The sequence below is a fragment of the Oncorhynchus keta genome, chromosome 13 (genome assembly GCF_023373465.1).
Source record: "Oncorhynchus keta strain PuntledgeMale-10-30-2019 chromosome 13, Oket_V2, whole genome shotgun sequence".
NCBI lineage: Eukaryota > Metazoa > Chordata > Actinopteri > Salmoniformes > Salmonidae > Oncorhynchus > Oncorhynchus keta.
This window is the reverse complement of record NC_068433.1, coordinates 47,569,250-47,588,990: the sequence shown is the minus strand read 5'-3', so window position 1 is coordinate 47,588,990 and position 19,741 is coordinate 47,569,250. Positions and strand designations below refer to the sequence as shown.

At 43.8% G+C, this 19,741-nt stretch overlaps 1 protein-coding gene across 1 annotated transcript; it reads right to left on the bottom strand.

Moving 5' to 3' along the window:
• Nucleotides 1–125: 125 nt before the first annotated feature.
• Nucleotides 126–14,775, bottom strand: LOC118392485 (ubiquitin carboxyl-terminal hydrolase 44-like). Its single transcript, XM_035784508.2, is given in 7 exon segments — nucleotides 126–1,951; nucleotides 2,090–2,331; nucleotides 2,529–2,637; nucleotides 6,554–6,752; nucleotides 11,344–11,696; nucleotides 11,699–13,034; nucleotides 14,593–14,775. Coding segments are annotated over 6 exon segments (2,229 nt in total). The 5' UTR covers nucleotides 12,900–13,034; nucleotides 14,593–14,775; the 3' UTR covers nucleotides 126–1,826.
• Between the last annotated feature and the right edge of the window lie 4,966 nt (nucleotides 14,776–19,741).

Below are 19,741 nucleotides of genomic sequence, written 5' to 3'. Positions count from 1 at the left end.
CAAGTCTAGTAGGCAGCCTCTTTCCCCATAATCCACTGAGGCAGCCATTATGTATGCCCTATTTAGACAAGTGAAAGGAAATTGAGGGCTACAGCGTGGTGTGGATTTTTTAAAAAGTACACGTGTTTTCTTAGAAAAATGGAAATATATTCTCATTTTGAGGTAATTCTATAAAAATTGAGGTAAGAATTTGCATAGTATCACTTCCATAAATGTACACACACCCGAGGCAGTATGAGCACAATGCAGACAAACATATCGGACAGAAAAAAGGATGAAGTGGAAATGTGCTTTGAATTCTCCCCAAAAGGTGAATCTAGAGATGAACAGCATTTAGGTTGAGCAGTTAAGCTAGTACCAGCATGGAGATATCTTTCTCACACGCGTACAGTTTTGAACACACAGCAAGGATCTACTTGCATCAGTCTGGCTGTTTTATACTTACATTATACAGAGCCAACTATATTGTGTGAACACATATGCTGGTATACACACACGAAACGGGTCAGACCTGCTGGGGGGGATCAATTACAAAACTATAAAAAAATCTAACAGTCAGTGGCCCTGTTTTTTTTTTTTTAAAACAACTTTTGTGAAAAATCCTCAATGTCCGAGTACACAAAAAGACATTCAATATTCTAAATGCTGGCCTGGGTGAGACTGCATTTTAGTCTCTGCTACAAAGAACTGATACCAAATACACTTATGGCAAGGGAACTACAAAAATAGATATGTTCTGATAACGAAGGGCACTTTTCTATGACACTTGTTTCTGCTGTAGGGATGGCAACAAGCCTAAAAGCACCAGTCCCACGAAAGACATCTACATTCTGAAGACAGAGGGCAGGATTCAGCTAAAAACAAACATCCCTTTGGAAACTGGTTATAAAATAGATTTCCCAAAACCAGTCAAACAATATATCTTGCAAATGTTCTGTAATTGTTTTTGGAGAATCTGAGATACTTTTTAAACGTTTCCCTCGTGCTTTGGCATGAGGTCAGTAGTTAATTATGAACCATTTCCTGACCGACCAGACTTACTAGAGAGAGCAATACCAAAGATGGTGGATTAATTAAGATGTCCCACTCAGGCTGTTTACCTTTTCTTTTTTTAAACGTCACTGTTCCATTCCAATAAGTGGTGGCTCTCCCATAGGCACCAATGCATTAGCAGCTGGGTCTGGCCTGCTTAGTTCATTCACTGTATATGAACCAGAAAATAGAAGTAAGTGAGTTGTCTCACTTCCCCTTCCATCTCTTGGCAAACCAAAAAGGGTTAAACTCTAAAGACTATTTATGGAGGGAATTATCTACATTCCATTTGAGAATTTGACTGACTGACATCCCTTGGTCAACTGTCTAAAGTGGCTGTGAGAAACATTTTAGTTGATTCAAATCGTTTAAGAAAAAGAAAAAGAGCACAGAAGAGCAGAAAGGTTGACACCTGAATAAATCTGAACTACAGATTACACAGTCACACCTGGCCAAAGTCTGTCTATAATAAAACGCACAACTTGGCTGACACTCTTGATAAAATTAACCTATACACTATCAAACACAAACACGTTTGACTTTTCTTTTAAAACCCATATAAACAACATGTACAAGAAATTCACAAAGACAAAAAAAAATAAAGGAATGTCTCTCTTAGAAAAATAATGATACAATGAATCATTCCTCCCCCCAGAGGAGATAAAATGCCCACAAAGAAAGTGTGAGAGAGGGGGGTTGAGATGTGTTGGTGGTGGTAATGCTGATGATGTCACGTCACTGGACTGCTGAGGTACAAAGGAGGAGGATTGGGGCGGGCTCAGTGGGTTCTGGTCCTATAGAGGCCTGTCTTTGTCCTGAGTGAAGCGCTGCGTGTAGAAGAGTATGTAGGCCTGGGCGCGACACACCTCCTCCACAGAACACACGTTCAGCTTAGAGTCATTACAGTGGACCCAGAACCCTGAGAGAGGGAGAAGAGAATGGGTATTAGCTGTAGGTAGATTCCATGAAAATATATCAAGAGAAGGTTGTGTGTCATCTTTGGATTTGTTATTTTTACGTAAATTGCATTTTGCGTGTGAGTGAGAGATGTTCTTACTTCCTTCTTTGTTGTAGCAGTAGGCAGTGTAGTGGCCAGAGCCAAAGCCCTTCCCATGATGCATCACCACAGAGGACAGTTCATACAGGAAGTGTTTGGTGCTCGGGGAGCCAGCGGGGGTGGGACTGGAGCATGGCGAGCCCTTGGGGGAGGGGTCTCTGCAGCAGTATGGCTCCATGTTGAGGAGCTGGTCAAAGCTGACGTGGACCCCAATCTTCTCCCTGTGGTTTCTCCCAGACCACCTGACGACCAATCACAAGCACAGAACACTCAACGAACACGTCAACAGACCAAATCACCAAATAAGACAGCTAGAGTGTTTCAAATGCATGGTTGTGTTATGGTTCTTGAGCAATTGCTATGTGCTCAATGGTAACCTGCAGTGTTTGTGGTGCATGGGTATGTTATGGTCATCATGTGGTCATAATGCAGTCAGTACCTGAAGCGTTTGAGGTGCAGGCGCAGGACCTGAGGCAGTTTGTGAACCATCAGCTGTTTCTGAGCTTCAGTCAGGATGACGGGCTTGGAGGAGAACCTCCGCCGCTTACCTAGAGACAAGAGTGAGCATTAACCCACACTGTAAAACTAAACTTGCACACTAGAGGGACACCTCAGACAGGGCCAGAGTTGTAAGGAGTTGAGCGTGTGGAAATCGTGCTCATGGAGCAGTGCTTACCCCCTTGAAAGAGATAATATGCCAGGCCTATTGTATAGATCATTTTTGTTCTATTAACTAAACATTTAACCCATAAGAGTCTTATAGCCCTGTCTAATCCGGGCGAGGTGGTTCTACACTGGTTACCCCGGGCATCACGGGCTCATTTAGCTATTTGATTTGGAATTTGAACACACGTTGAACTATAACAAAAATATAATATAATTTTATGAAAAAATATTTTTGATTTTACTTCTATTAGCCCATACAAATGCATTGAATAACATTCACCACATGGAACAGATAGTTCCTGAAGAAATATCTAAATGAAATTTGTTCTCCTATATCTGAATGTCTGTCCTATATCTGAGAGATACAAGATTATATATATTTTTTAACCCCTTATTTTTGCCACTAAACAGTCTAAACCATGTCTAAGCTGGGGTGGGGGTTCTACTAAGCTATATGGAATTGTTTTAAGTGTCATACCAAGGATACATTTGCTATTTGATTTGGAATTTTAAGTATCAAAACAATAGCCTTACTGCTATTAGCCCATACAAACACAATGAATAACAGATTCACTACATGGAACAGAGATTTTTGGGGGAGGGGGGAAACTAAATGAAGTTTGTTCTGAAATGTCTGTCCTATATCTGAAAGATATAAGAAAGATCAGCAAACATGTTATTTTTATTTTATACATGTATTTAACACCAGTCTCAATGTCAACAGTGAAGAGGTGACGTCGTGATGCTGGCCTTCTAGGCAGAGTTGCAAAGAAAAGCCATATCTCACACTGGCCAATAAAAAATAAAAGATTAAGATGGGCAAAAGAACACAGCCTAGAAGGCTAGCTTCCCGGAGTCGCCTCTTCACTGTTGACGTTGAGACTGTTGTTTTGCGGGTTCTATTTAATGTAGTTGCCAGTTGAGGACTTGTGAGGAGTCTTTCTCAAACTAGACACTAATGTACTTGTTCTCTTGCTCAGTTGTGCACCAGGGCCTCCCACTCCTCTTTCTATTCTGGTTAGAGCCAGTTTGTGCTGTTCTGGGAAGGGAGTAGTACACAGCATTGTACGAGATCTTCAGTTTCTTTGCAATTTCTCACATGGAATAGCCTTCATTTCTCAGAACAAGAATATACTGACAAGTTTCAGAAGAAAGTTCTTTGTTTTAGGCCATTTTGAGCCTGTAATCAAACCCACAAATGGTTATGCTCCAGATACTCAACTAGTCTAAAGCAGGCCAGTTTTATTGCTTCTTTAATCAGAACAACAGTTTTCAGCTGTGCTAACATAATTGCAAAAGGGTTTTCTAATGATCAATTAGCCTTTTAAAATTCTAGACTTTGATTAGCTAACAACGTGCCATTGGTTGCTGATAATGGGGCCTCTGTAGATATTCCATTTTTTTTTATCCAACATTTCCAGGTACAATAGTCATTTACAACATTAACAATGTCTACACTGTATTTCTGATCAATTTGATGTTATTTTAATGGACCAAAAATGTGCTTTTCTTTAAAAAACAAGAACATTTCTAAGTGACCCCAAACCTTTGAACGGTAGTGTACTTCCATTAATTTTTCCATCTGGTACCGGGGGACCTTCAGACGAGTCTTGAAAGGCCTGTGGACGTCTTAGAGCAAAACAACCGACTTGTTCGTGAGAGTCTCACCTTTGCACAGAAGGGTCATATTAGTGTGTAGCCCAAACTGTTTGGATGTTAGAAGTTGGCAGATCGGCTGTACCAACTTCAGACGAGTCCCAAGCCGTTTGTGGGGGTCGTAGAGCAAAACGGAGAACACCATCATGTTCGTGAGAGGAGTCAAAATAGTTTGTGGGCCAAACCGTTCACACGCTACAGACGATTTGTGTAAAGACCAATTTTCGGGATGCCTCATGGTGAGAAACACCGCTCTAGCTCTGTCACCACAGGTGCGGAAATGAGACATAGGCAGATGCAGTGGATGGAGATGCGTCCAATGCAAAAAAAACTATCTTAACAGAGATTTTTATGGGGATTTTTGTATTATGCTAATTAGAATTCCACGGGGCACAGATAGAGACCGTAGGGGGTTTAACTTCTTGGATATAGGGGGCGCTATTTTAATTTTTGGATGAAAAACGTTCCCGTTTTAAACAAGATATTTTGTCACGAAAAGATGCTCGACTATGCATAGAATTGACAGATTTGGAAAGAAAACACTGACGTTTCCAAAACTGCAAAGATATTGTCTGTGAGTGCCACAGAACTGCTGTTACAGAAAAAAAACCAGATAAAAATCCAATCAGGAAGTGCCGCATTTTTTGAAACAGCCTCATGCCAATGACTCCTTATATGGCTGTGAATGGGCCACGAATGAGCTTAGGCTTTCTGTCGCTTCCCCAAGGTGTCGACAGCATTGTGACGTATTTGTAGGCATATCATTGGAAGATTGACCATAAGAGACTATATCTACCAGGTGGTCGCTTGGTGTCCTCCGTCGCAATTATTGCGTAATCTCCAGCTGCAGTATTTTCCGTTTGCTTCTGATGAGAAGCCAACTGCCACCACTGATAGATTATCGAATAGATATGTGAAAAACACCTTGAGGATTGATTCTAAACCACGTTTGCCATGTTTCTGTCGATATTATGGAGCTAATTTGGAAAAAAGCCTGGCGTTGTAAGTGACTGCATTTTCCGGTCTTTTCATCATCAAATGTGATGAACAAAACGGAGCTATTTCGTCTACACAAATAATCTTTTTGGAAAAAATGAACATTTGCTATCTAACTAAGAGTCTCGTCATAGAAAACATCCGAAGTTCTTCAAAGGTAAATTATTTTATTTGAATGCTTTTCTTGTTTTTGTGAAAATGTTGCCTGCTGAATGCTAGTCTTAATGCTATGCTAGGCTATCAATACTCTTACACAAATGCTTGTGTAGCTTTGGTTGAAAAGCATATTTTGAAAATCTGAGATGACAGTGTTGTTAACAAAAGGCTAAGCTTGTGTTTGAATATATTTATTTCATTTCATTTGCGATTTTCATGAATAGGAAACGTTGCGTTATGGTAATGAGCTTGAGGCTATAATTACACTCCCGGATACGGGATTGCTCGTCCCTAGAGGTTAAGAGATCTGATTTTTGGTTTATAAATACTTTGCTATAATGACACACTTAGCTAGCTACCAACCCCGTTCCTTTCTGTTAGCATGTGCACCTACTAATTACACCATCATGCTTTCGGGATACCTGTCTTTTCAGATTCCACAGTGATTTTTTTGTTGTGGACCCCAAACATCACTGCCTGCTCTTGGTCCTCCTCATCCTTGTAAGGCACCTTGATTTTTCACCTGTGTGTTATATCAGTTCCTTTCTGAAAATATATAGCATACTAAATAACAGTAACTAAAGCAAGGGGCTAAAGCAGCACACAAGTAGACTACAAATGCATGCTGATACGGGCATGCCCTGAGCTTGTGAAGTGAGCACTACTGGAGCGAAATTGGAGTGGGCGAGAAGGTCGACACTCCAGTCTTTAGGAAACTCGCGCCACGCTCCATTCAAATTCAGCAAGCTCTGCTCCAGCCCCGCTCACATGCTCTGGACAGGGCTGTGTGAATGTGAATAGTCAGTCTAACTATAGCACTGGATGGTAGTTTGACATGCAGAGACAGAATTTATTATTTTTTTTTTAATTAATTGAGAAAACGAACTGCTTTGGCAAAATTATTGTACCTCTAAACAATCATACCATTGAATGAATGTGTTTGTGTGTGCTCACTGTGTACATTTTTGTATGTGTGCCTCGGTCACTCACTGTTGCACTGGTCGCAGGCGTAGATGTTGCCCTCCAGGGCTTCGGTCTCCGTGAACTTGGCCAGCATCTCCGTCAGCTGGCACGAAACCTGCGCTGCGCTCTCCCGGCTGTTGCTGTGGTAACGCTCAGGGAACTCCAGCGATAGGTCCCAGAAGGGTTCTACCGTGTTGGAGCGGTGGTCACATGCAAGACACGTCACCTGATGGAGGGGGAAGAGAAGAGAGAGCGATAGAAAGAGGCGGGGCAGAGAGAGAGGTAGAAAGAGAGAGTTAGGGGTAGAAAGTGAGGATGAAAGAGAGAGAGTTGTGTGAAGGCAAGCCAAGGGCAGCTGAGTTAACTAATGCAGTAGCACACACAGGAACTGGATTGTCTGAGATACACAGCTTTAGAAACACTGCCCCCCTTCACACACACACACACACACACACACACACACACACTTGTTCGGAAAGAGCAGGTGTGGGTGTATGCTCAGATAACTCAAGACACTCCTCTCTTTCACATACACCGAAGCAGAAAGTACACACGTTCAGTCACTCACTCACGGGTAAATCGATTTGAATTCAATCCCTTTTAGATAACATCCCTTTTGATTTAAACAAACCTTTCCGTACATGTTAAAACATTCAGGAGTTAAAGGTGTTCAAAGTTTTGCATACCCCACCCAACAGGGTGAGACATTCATGTCTTTATCACTGGAAAATAAATGGTGTTGAGTTTTGATATCATTTAAACTGCTTACAAACAGGGTTGTGAAACTATTTTATATATATATATTTATTTTTTAAATATATACACTACTGTTCAAAAGTTTGGGGTCACTTAGAAATGTGTTTTTCTTTCAAAAACAAGAACATTTGGCCATTAAAATAACATCAAATTGATCAGAAATATAGTGTACACTGTTAATGTTGCAAATTACCTAGAAAGGCAGCATCCCGGATTCGCCTCTTCACTGTTGAAGTTGAGACGTGTTTTGCAGGCACCATTTAATGAAGATGCCAGTTGAAGACTTGTGAGGCGTCCGTTTCTCAAACTAGACACTAATGTACTTGTCCTCTTGCCCAGTTGTGCACCGGGGCCTCCCACTCCTCTTTCTATTCTGGCTAGAGACAGTTTGCGCTGTTCTGTGAAGGGAGTAGTACACAGCGTTGTACGATATCTTCAGTTTCTTGGCAATTTCTCGCATGGAATAGCCTTCATTTCTCAGAGCATGAATAGACTTTTGAGTTTCAGAAGAAAGGTCTTTATTTCTGGCCATTTTGTGCCTGTAATTGAACCCACAAATGATGATGCTCCAGATACTCAATTAGTCTAAAGCAGGCCAGTTTTATTGCTTCTTTAATCAGGACAACAGTTTTCAGCTGTGCTAACATAATTGCAAACAGGTTCTAATGATCAATTAGCCTTTTAACATTTCTAAGTGACCCCAAACTTTCAAACGGTAGTGTATATATAACTTTTGGAACCTTTTACATCTTTTACCTAAAAATGTGTAAACTCTGCCTCTTTACATATGTTGTAGCTTAGGGAAAAGTAGGGTCTAAGCTACAACATATTCAGAAATGAGAAGTCAGAGTTTACGTGTTCAAAGGTTTGGGATCACATAGAAATGTCCTTGAAAGAAAAGCACATTTTTTGTCCATTAAAATAACATTAAATTGATCAGAAATACAGTGTAGACATTGTTAATGTTGTAAATGACTATTGTATCCAAGTTTAGCATTTTAAAAGGCTAATTGATCATTAGGAAACCATTTTGCAATTATGTTAGCACAGCTGAAAACTGTTTTTCTGATTAAAGAAGCAATAAAACTGGCCTGCTTTAAAGACTAATTGAGTATCTGGAGCATCAGCATTTGTGGGTTCGATTACAGGCTCAAAATGGACAGAAACAAAGACCTTTCTTCTGAAACTCGTCAGTCTATTATTGTTCTGACAACTGCAGGCTATTCCATGCAAGAAATTGCCAAGAAACTGAAGATCTCATACATCGCTATGTTCTACTCCCTTCACAGAACAGCGCAAACTTCCTCTAACCAGAATATAAAGAGGAGTTGGAGGCCCTGGTGCACAACTGGGCAAGAGGACAAGTACAGTAGAGTGTTTAGTTAGAGAAACAGATGCCCCGCAAGTCCTCAACTGGCAACTTCATTAAATAGTACCCGCAAAACACCAGTCTCAACGTCAACAGTGAAGAGGCGACTCTGGGACGCTGGCCTTCTAAGCAGAGTGGCAAAGAAAAATACATATCTTAGACTGGCCAATAAAAATAAAACATTAAGATGGGCAAAAGAACACAGACACGGGACAGAGGAAGAATGGAAAAAAACATTATGGACAGACAAATCTAAGTTTGAGGTGTTCGGATCACAAAGAATAACATTAGTGAGAAGCAGATCAAATGAAAAAATGCTGGAGGAGTGCTTGACGCCATCTGTCAAGCATGGTGGAGGCAATGTGATGGTCTGGGGGTGCTTTGGTGGTGGTAAAGTGGGAGATTCGTACAGGGTAAAAGGGATCTTGAAGAACGAAGGCTATCACTCCATTTTGCCATGCCATACCCTATCCTGTGAACAGCACTTAATTGGAGCCAATTTCCTGCTACAACAGGACAACGACCCAAAGCACAGCTCCAAACTATGCAAGAACCATTTAGGGAAGAAGCAATCAGCTGGTATTGTCTATAATGGAGTGGCCAGCACAGTCACTGGATCACAACCCTATTGAGTTGTTGTGGGAGCAGCTTGACCGTATGGTACGTAAGAAGTGCCCATCAAGCCAATCCAATTGTGGGAGGTGCTTCAGGAAGCATGGGGTGAAATCTCTTCATATTATCTCAAAAGATTGGCATTCTAGTTGTCAAAGGTCTGCAAGGCTGTAATTGCTGCAAATGGAGGATTCTTTGACAAAAGCAAAGTTTGAAGGACACAATTATTATTTAAATTAAAAATCATTATTTATAACCTTGTCAACGTCTTGACTATATTTCCTATTTATTTTGCAACTAATTTCATGTATGTTTTCATGGAAAACAAGGACATTTCTAAGTGACCGCAAACTTTTGAATGGTAGTGTACGTTAGAGGTAAAAAAAATAAAGTCAATAACAAAACAAAAATCAAGTCATTATAGTAGTTTGACAACCCTTTTTGTAAACTTTTAAATTATATAAATCTCAACCATTTATCTTTTCCATTGATGAAGACATGGATGTCTCATGGTGTGGTATGCAAAAGGAGTCAACTTTGAACACTTATCTCAAGTGTTTTGGCATTCAAGTCCAAAAAGTTCATTTCTGAGCCGTTCTACAATGGGCAAGTATGTAAGGTTTCGTTCAAATCAAAAGGGGTTCTGTCGAAAAGTTAATGAATTCAAAATGGATTTACCCTTCCATTAACCTGTTACTCCTACCCCCTACTTTTTCGAACATTCTGTTAAAAACCACGCAACATTTCAGCGCCCTGCTGCTCATGCCAGGAATATAGTATATGCATATGATTAGAAAACACTCAGACGTTTATAAAACTGGTTAAATCACGGCTGTGACTATAACAGAACGTGCGTTTCATCGAAAAGTGTAGGAAAATCTGATCACTGAAAATGGAAAAATATATCCATGCGCGACTTGAACCCATTGATAAATGTGAACCACATTTAATGGGGCTGAGGTTGCAATACCTACAGCTTCCACACGATGTCTAGAGTCTTGTCATTTGCCTACCATTTGTTTCTTGGTCAAACAGACGCAAGGCAGCGCAGTTCTTCCGGTTTTCCGACCGGATATTTTGGTTGAGATTTACCCGGACATTATTTTCAGATGGACAGCTAAAGAATATACATTGCCTCGTGTTCAATTTGGTCACTTATTAACGTGTACTAATACCTAAAGTTGCATTACAAAAGTATTTCGAAGTGTTTTGTGAAAGTTTATCGTCAACTTTTTTAATTAAAAAAAATGACGTTACGTTATAAGACGCTATTTTTTTGCGTTTATCACACAGTCTTCATAGATCGATATCTAGGCTATATTATGGACCGATTTAATCGAAAAAAAGACCCAATAGTGAGTGCCAACAAAGAAGATGGTCAAAGGTAATGAATGTTTTATATTTTATTTGTGCGGTTTGTGTAGCGACGACTATGCTAATTATTTTGTTTACGTCCCCTGCGGGTCTTTTGGGGTGTTACATGCTATCAGATAATAGCTTCTCATGCTTTCGCCGAAAAGCATTTTAAAAATCTGACTTGTTGCCTGGATTCACAACGAGTGTAGCTTTAATTCAATACCCTGCATGTGTATTTTAATGAACGTTTGAGTTTTAACTAGTACTATTAGCATTTAGCGTAGCGCATTTGCATTTCCAGATGTCTAGATGGGACGCCTGCGTGTCAGGTAGGAGCAAGAGGTTAACTTTTAAAATGACGGAGCTTCAGAATGTGTTGATCTGCCATTGAAATGTCCCCATTTCTTGATTGGAGCCAAGCACATTTAGACAGATACATTTTTGACATATTGTATTTTATATCTATTTATTTTATATTACTATCAAGACATAAATGTGGTAACAGTCACACACATTGTGCAGTAAAAGCTCCCATCCAAATCCCTCCAGTAAGATCACTACTAATCAATGTAAAAACCTTTTAATGCCTTTTTCAATCCATTTTAATCCATGTCCAGACTGGTGAATCACAAAAGTGTGTCTATATCATTATAAAAGTGTGTACTGTGTATCAGTCTGTGTATAACTGTGTTTGGGAGAGTGTGTACCTCTCTCTTTTTCTTACCTGGCTGAGGAGCTGACCATGGAAGATGGTGTTGACTACGCTGAGCACCTGCTTGATGAGATGTCTCTGTCCGGTTGACACACCAGCGGGTGGCATGCGAGTCCCTGTGCTCTCCAGCTCGTGCTGCACCTTGTCAAGCAGCTCACACAGGAACTCCTGGGCATCCTGCTGGGCGTACCCCCGGAAGGCTGGGATCAGCTGCCACACCGAGTGCAGCATTGCGAAGGGCGACACCAACGCCCACTTGCCCGACCACATCACCTGGAAGAGTGTGTGCAGCTCATGACACAGGGAGATGTGCTTGGAGCTGGGCTCCTTGGGCTGAATCAGCTCCATACTCCGGGCTCTGGAGGCCCCCCACTTAGCCCAACGCCCACCTGGGGGCCTCTCCTCTGGGCCAGCGGGGAGGATGACACTGGGCCCCCGGGGCTGGGAACCAACAGCTGGCCGTGGACGGCCGAGGCAAGCAGCTCCAGCCGGAGGAAACACTCCCTGAAGATGTGAAGGTGGCTCAGAACCTGCAGGATGGAGTTCATGTAGCATGTGTTGCCTAGGTTACGCAGGCCCGTGACACCCGGAGTGACAGTGGGCCGCCGTTTGAGGGGCGAGTCGCCCTGTTTGGAGGGGGCACGGCGGGGGGCTGGGGAGGGGGCAGTCAGGGCTTGGACAGAGGAGGCTCTGGGTTTGCCTTTGGTGGAGGAAGAAGGGGTTGAGTAGCGAGTGGGTTTGGGCGCGGGGGTTTTAGGGGGGCGGCCCATTCTCTTGGGGGTGGGAGTGGCGGGGCTCTGGGTTCTTGGTCGGGGTTTGAGGGGAGACTGGGGTGTGTAAGTGGTGCTGGGTGTGCGTGTCCGTGTCCGTGTGGGGTGGGGGGCGACAGCGGCGGCGGCAGCAGCTCTCTGACTGGCTCTCCTCAGGCGGTGGCTCTTCCTTGGTGGGGCGCTCTCCAACGCTTCCTTTAGCTGCCTCTTCAATGTCTTCCTCCTCTCCCTCAACTCCCTCCGCCTCTCCTCCTCCTCCTCTCTCTGCCTCTCCTCCTCTTCCCTCCTCTTCCCCCCTTCCGTCAGGCTGAACCAGGTGTGGAACACTCGACCCATCAGTGCCCGGCGGCGGTGCCAGAGCGCCGTGAACATTCGGTCCTCGTCCCTCAGCTGCAGTTCACTGGAGCCGCAGGGCTGGGGGGCGTCGGGCGGGGTGCTAGCCGATCTCAAGGTGCGCCCTGAGCGCGTGGTGACCTCGTAGCGCTGGCTCTGGATGGCACTGAGAGTGGAGCGCAGCAGCTTGAGGTCTCCCGTTGCATTGTCGTTGAGCACATAGTCATCACACAAGTAGCAGAAGACATAGAGCTCGTTGACCTCCATGGCCAGCGGGTGGCGATGCTGCAGGAAGTGCTGCAGGGCGTGCTCCTCGATGTAGCGGCCGCATGCAACGTGGGCGCAGCCCAGGCAGGCCCACACTGACTCTGTGGTGTTGCAGTCCACGCAGTGCCACTTCTGGGGGTTGAGGATAGAGTGGTCTGGGGCCAGCCTGAGCCGCCCCACGTGCTTACACCTGTCCATCGCACACACTTGCTGGGTGGCTCAGTCCGTGTGTGTGTCTGTGGGTAGGTGAGTGTGGATGTGACACGTCCACACTGGGGCTTCAGATCACCATGGCGAGCTCAGAAACGGGGTGGTCCCACGGCATGGCTTTTTCTGGGGAGGAAGAAAGAGAAGAGAGAGACTGATTGAGAAAGGCAGTTGTACAAAACTCTTTAAACATCTCTAATCTCTTCTCAGTAAAGGCCTTACGCAAATCGTATGAAGAGATCCTTTGCTTTACAAGATGCCCGTTAGTGAAAACAATTGTACCAAAACCTTTTGTCTTGCTTTTTAACCCACAACCCATTCTGGTCTTTATAATAATTTGTGGTCACACATTTAACCAGTTAGCTCTCGAACTCGAACATGGGGGGGGTAGGCACTTCCATAGCACAGTTTGAAAACTGATGGGGTTGGGGGTTCCAAAGGGAGATTTAAGCCTGGCAAACAAAGGGGGGCTGAGCTGGGAGGGTAGAGCACCCTGTGTATGTGTACAGGCAGCCTTACAGCGAGAAAGGGGCAAGAGAAGAGATGGATAAAGAAAGGGAATGAAGAAAGAGATGGATAGGATGATCAGAAGGGAAACTAAACTTGATGATCAGAGGCTGCCAGTCCCAGCTACTATTACCCTTCTCCATGAACCAATCTATAATCTATTTAGGAGGAGAAACAGTACAGCGCCGACCCTGCCTACACAGGTCCAAGTTCTAACTGTGTTTATTTACCATTCCAGATTGCCTTCGTGTGATTTAAATAAGTAGCTGTTACCACTGAAGGAGTTTCTGGCTGGAATGCCCTGACTGAGTCGGTCAACATTGTACCCATAAGACCACTGTTTTTATATAACATGTAATCAATGCAATTGTGGTTTTATGACCATAGACATTCGTGATTTAATGCAATTGTTGTTTTATAACCACCATCAATCGTGATACATTGTTTAGTTTTTTAATCCACTAAAGATCTGGTGGGCAGTTTACTAGCAATGACATCCCTTTGCTTCTGCTTCATTTTACCCAGTCAACACTGATAACAAAAAGCGCGAGATTTGTGTTTTCAAACCAGATAATTTAGCTAGCAAGCTTTCCCAGACTTGTTTACCACTTCACTAACGTTAACTCACCTGAGATTGGTAAATTGTCCCCGCAAGACAACTTTGAAAACTAGCTCTAGCTAACAATAATTACTAAAATACTGGTAACTAACCGCTCCTTCTTCTATCCTGATGTCACTAACTATCTATAGTTATAACACGGCTAACGTTACTGCTGACAAGAACCTACTCGTAAACTTATCGAGGAGGATATCAAAGGCTCGTGCGCGCGCCTAAGGTGCCCTTGTGCTTTCTTTCTGTCTGGCGGTATGCATCTTCTAAATACAAACACATCGAGTATCTAACGTAATATAGCTAAACATAATCGCTAGTAAAATAATAAAGTATCCAACTAGTTTGTTGGCTAACTTGGTGAGTAACGTGGCTAGCTACATGGCTAGCAGCAACAAAGCTAATCTTGTCGAGCCAAGTCTAAATACGTTAGGGATCAATGCGTCAGGGTTTGAATTGTTTATCAAACATAATAGTTAGTTTTCAGATGAATGTGTACACCATAACAACTGACACAAATTGTTTAAAAAAATAAATAAAAAGGCGAAAATTTAAAAAGTACCATACCTATCCTTCAAGGCACTTATTCCTCTGATACTAAAATGGTCGCCATCTTGTATCTACTCTTGTCGCGTGGTGTTGGCTCGAGCGCGTCCGCGGTAGGGTAGCGTCAAGTGTCGTTGCATGGCTCAAGGTAGAGGCTCTCCTAACATCAGATCTAGGATCAGATTATTCTACACTAATTCTAAATGTTATCATTGAGGTGATTAGAAAACATCTGACTTTGTATCAATGATTAGGGGCAACCTCTAACCTCCTCAGCACAGATGGCACAATTTTGTGACATAATCTCAGGATATTGTCATGTCAAATTCATGAAGCCAGGCCTACACAACACAGTCAGAGAACATATTTGACATAAAAGTGAAGTGGCCCTTCACATTCCATTAAGCACATTCTGCTGTTGAGTATGACATATAGACCACTGTTTGGCACTGCACTGCAAATGGGCTATTTACCTTTGCTACACTAGTAACACTAACAAGTATTTTTTCTATTACTGCTTCTGGAAAAACAATTGCATTCAAAACGTTTCAATGCCACAAGATGGCAGTGATGTATCAATCAATGTTCAAGTTATGCGTGAGAATATGTTGTAAACATTGCATGCGAGAGTATTATGTGTGTGTATGTGTGTTGGGGGATGCAGGTGTAGGGCTCCATGCTGGTTAATGAGGGCATTGGGGGCTGAAGGCACACACTATAGAGATGGTATCAGATTAGTTGTGTAATATTAAACCCCATTACTCCTGAGACATACTGTAAGTCTTAGACATGCTAAATAAACCTGAGCCTAGGACTGACTCACTCAAATATACCCAATGTTCCCAAACTCTGTCAGCAGCTCTGGCCTCACGTGGAAAATGTCCTGACACAGTGAATGTGAGAATGAAGGGATACAGTCAAGAGACATTGCCAACTGTCACTCTGCATAAAAAGGGGTACTGAGAAGGAGGATTGTTGATCACTAAACAGAAAAATGAAAGAATATGCACATGAAACCGGGTTCTCACACACATACAGTCTTGTATAACTAACCTTGTGGGGACACAAAATTCAGTCCCATTCAAAATCTTATTTTCCCTAACCCCTAAACTTAACCCCAAAACCTCAACCCTAAAAAGAACCCTATCTCCTAAAACGAACACTAATTCTAACCGTAACCCAAAACCCCCGAGAAATAGCATAAGATCTTGTGGGGACTAACAACATGTCCACAGTTGGTCTAATATTTGTTTGTTTACTATTCTTCTGGTCCCCTCAAGTATAAACACACACAGCCACTCACCTTTCACTCACTCACTCACACACCTGGTACTGCTGAAAGCTCTTCTCCATATCAGAGAGGGATTCGTGAGAGGGACATTGATCATACATGTGTGGGTGAGTGAAAGAGGTGCATGTATGTGTGTGTAGATCTGTCATCCGATTCCTGTTGAACCACTAATGTTTTTCTCCCTCTCTGTCCCGCGGCCCTAACTGAGTCTTCATGTCCACACACGTTCCCTCCCTTCCCCCTCTCGCTCCCTCTTTCTCTCTCCTCTCCATCGCGCCTTCTCTCACCCACACTCTACATACTCCACAAACCAAACATAAACACACACACACACCTCCTGTTTGTATTGGAAAAAAGTGGATACCACAGCTCTGTGAAATTTCTATATAGTGGCGGTTTGTGGCAAGTGAAAACACAGGCGCTGATGGGTGAGGGGAAATGGTTTACAACCAGTAAATAAAAACATTCCCCATAATTATGGTTTATATTTGTAGCATTTATGTGTGATTGGTACATGTCTTAATAGTTTATGGCTGTCTGCTTGCCTGTCTGCCTGCCTGCCCATCTATCTTCCTGTCAGTCCGCACCTTTCTCTCGCGTGTCACTCACTCAGTGTATATGTGGGTGTAATAGGTGGATGACATCAGGGGTTCGTTTTCTTGGAAGTATCATAATCACAAGTTGTGTCTCAATCACCCTGCTATGTCAACAAGGCCCAGTTCTGGCTTCTTTTGATGTAGGCCACTTTTGATAAAGAAGTGTTCATGCGTGTGTGTGTGTGTGAATGGTTTGATAGATAAGAACAGATATAGCCCTTGGTTCACTCCAGACCTGACTGCCCTCAACCAGCACAAAAACATCCTGTGGCGTACTGCACTAGCATCGAATAGTCCCCGCGATATGCAACTTGTCAGGGAAGTCAGGAGCCAATACACACAGTCGGTTAGGAAAGCAAAGGCTAGCTTTTTCAAACGGAAGTTTGCATCCTGTAACTCTAACTCCAAAAAGTTCTGGGACACTGTAAAGTCCATGGAGAATAAGAGCACCTCCTCTCAGCTGCCCACTGCACTGAGGCTAGGAAACACTGTCACCACCAATAAATCCACGATAATCGAGAATTTCAATAGGCATTTCTCTATGGCTGGCCGTGCTTTCCGCCTGGCTACCCCAACCCCGGCCAACAGCTCCACACCCCCTGCAGCTACTTGCCCAAGCGTCCCCAGCTCCTCCTTCACTCAAATCCAGATAGCAGATGTTCTGAAAGAGCTGCAAAACCTGGATCCGTATAAATCAGCTGAGCTAGACAATCTGGACCCTCTCTTTCTAAAATTATCCGCCGCCATTGTTGCAACCCCTATTACTAGTCTGTTCAACCTCTCTTTCGTATCGTCCGAGATTCCTAAAGATTGGAAAGCTGCCGCAGTCATCCCCCTCTTCAAAAGGGGTGACACTCTATACCCAAACTGTTACAGACCTATATCCATCCTGCCCTGCCTTTCTAAAGTCTTCGAAAGCCAAGTTAACAAACAGATCACGGACCATTTCGCATCCCACCGTACCTTCTCCGCTGTGCAATCTGGTTTCCAAGCTGGTCACGGGTGCACCTCAGTCACGCTCAAGGTACTAAACAATATCATAACCGCCATCAATAAAAGACAGTACTGTGCAGCCGTCTTCATCGACCTGGCCAGGGCTTTCGACTCTGTCAATCACCGTATTCTTATCGGCAGACTCAACAGCCTTGGTTTCTCAAATGACTGCCTTGCCTGTTTCACCAACTACTTCTCAGATAGAGTTCAGTATGTCAAATCGGAGGGCCTGTTATTCGGACTTCTGGCAGTTTCTATGGGGGTTCAATTCTCGGGCCGACTCTTTTCTCTGTATATATCAATTATGTCGCTCTTGCTGCGGGTGATTCCTTGATCCACCTCTATGCAGACGACACCATTCTGTATACATCTGGCCCTTCTTTGGACGCTGTGTTAACAAACCTCCAAACGAGCTTCAATGCCATACAACACTCCTTCCGTGGCCTCCAATTGCTCTTAAACGCTAGTAAAACTAAATGCATGCTCTTCAACCGATCGCTGCCCGCACCCATCCCGCCCGACTAGCATTACTACTCTGGACGGTTCTGACTTAGAATATGTTGACAACCACAAATACCTAGGTGTCTGGCTAGACTCCTTCCAGATTCACATTACGCATCTCCAATACAAAATTAAATCTAGAATCAGCTTCCTATTTCGCAACAAAGCCTCCTTCATTAACGGTGCTTAACATACCCTCGTAAAACTGACTATCCTACCGATCCTCGACTTCGGCGATGTCATTTACAAAATAGCCTCCAACACTCTACTCAGAAAACTGGATGCAGTCTATCACAGTGCCATCCTTTTTGTCACCAAAGTCCCAAATACCACCAAAGAAATGCCACCCCACACCATGACTGACCCACCGCCAAAACGGTCATGCTGGAGGATGTTGCAGGCAGCAGAACGTTCTCCACCGCGTCTCCAGACTCTGTCACATCTCTCACATGTGCTCAGTGTGAACCTGCTTTCATCTGTGAAGAGCACAGGGCGCCAGTGGCGAATTTGCCAATCTTGGTGTTCTCTGGCAAATGCCAAACATCCTGCACGGTGTTGGGCTGTAAGCACAACCCCCACCTGTGGACGTCGGGCCCTCATACCACCCTCACGGAGTCTGTTTCTGACCGTTTGAGCAGACACATGCACATTTATGGCCTGCTGGAGGTCATTCTGGCAGTGCTCCTCCTGCTCCTCCTTGCACAAAGGTGGAGGTAGCGGTCCTGCTGCTTTGTTGTTGCCCTCCTACGGCCTCCTCCACATCTACTGATGTACTGGCCTGTCTCCTGGTAGCGCCTCCATACTCTGGACACTACGCTGACAGACACAGCAAACCTTCTTGCCACAGCTCGCATTGATGTGCCATCCTGGATGAGCTGCACTACCTGAGCCACTTGTGTGGGTTGTAGACTCCGTCTCATGCTACCACTAGAGTGAAAGCACCGCCAGCATTCAAAAGTGACCAAAACATCAGCCAGGAAGCATAGGAACTGAGAAATGGTCTGTAGTCACCACCTGCAGAACCACCTGCAGAACCACTCCTTTATTGGGGGTGTCTTGCTAATTGCCTATAATTTCTACCTGTTGCACAACAGCATGTGAAATGTATTGTCAATCAGTGTTGCTTCCTAAGTGGACAGTTTGATTTCACAGAAGTGTGATTGACTTGGAGTTACATTGTGTTGTTTAAGTGTTCCCTTTATTTTTTGAGCAGTGTATATCATTCTCCCTTTCCCCACTCGCTCTCTCCTTCCACTCCCTCCATCGCGCTCCTCCTTACACATGAAACAGGTCTGGGATCAGGTTGGTGTGTGTCTCCCCTATTCTCCTATCTTCTCCCTTCTCTTGCCCCCACAATCTCCTCTTTGCCCTCCCTCTATTTCCCCCACCTATCTCTCCCTCTTCCTGTATCTCTATACCCTTATACAACACAGCGGTCTGGGTGGAAGTTGACCCACACAAGGCGCCAGGTAGCCTGGCATTTAAGAGTGTTAGGCCTGTAATCTAAAGTTTGCTGTTTCGAATCCCCGAGCTTACTAGGTGGGAAAAAAACATGTCGATGTGCCCTTAAGCAAGACACTTAACCCTAATGTACACACAGAGAGTCCAAACACACACGCATACTAGTCAACCTTTCCACATCATACACCCCTCAGTCCCACCACCAGAGGAAAGAGAGCGAGGTGGGGGACAGTAGCTGATATGAATGTGTTTTGTGATCCAGCTGCAGTAGTCCGGTCTCACAGACGTCAATTCAACGTTGGTGCAACACTGGTTGAATCGACGTGGA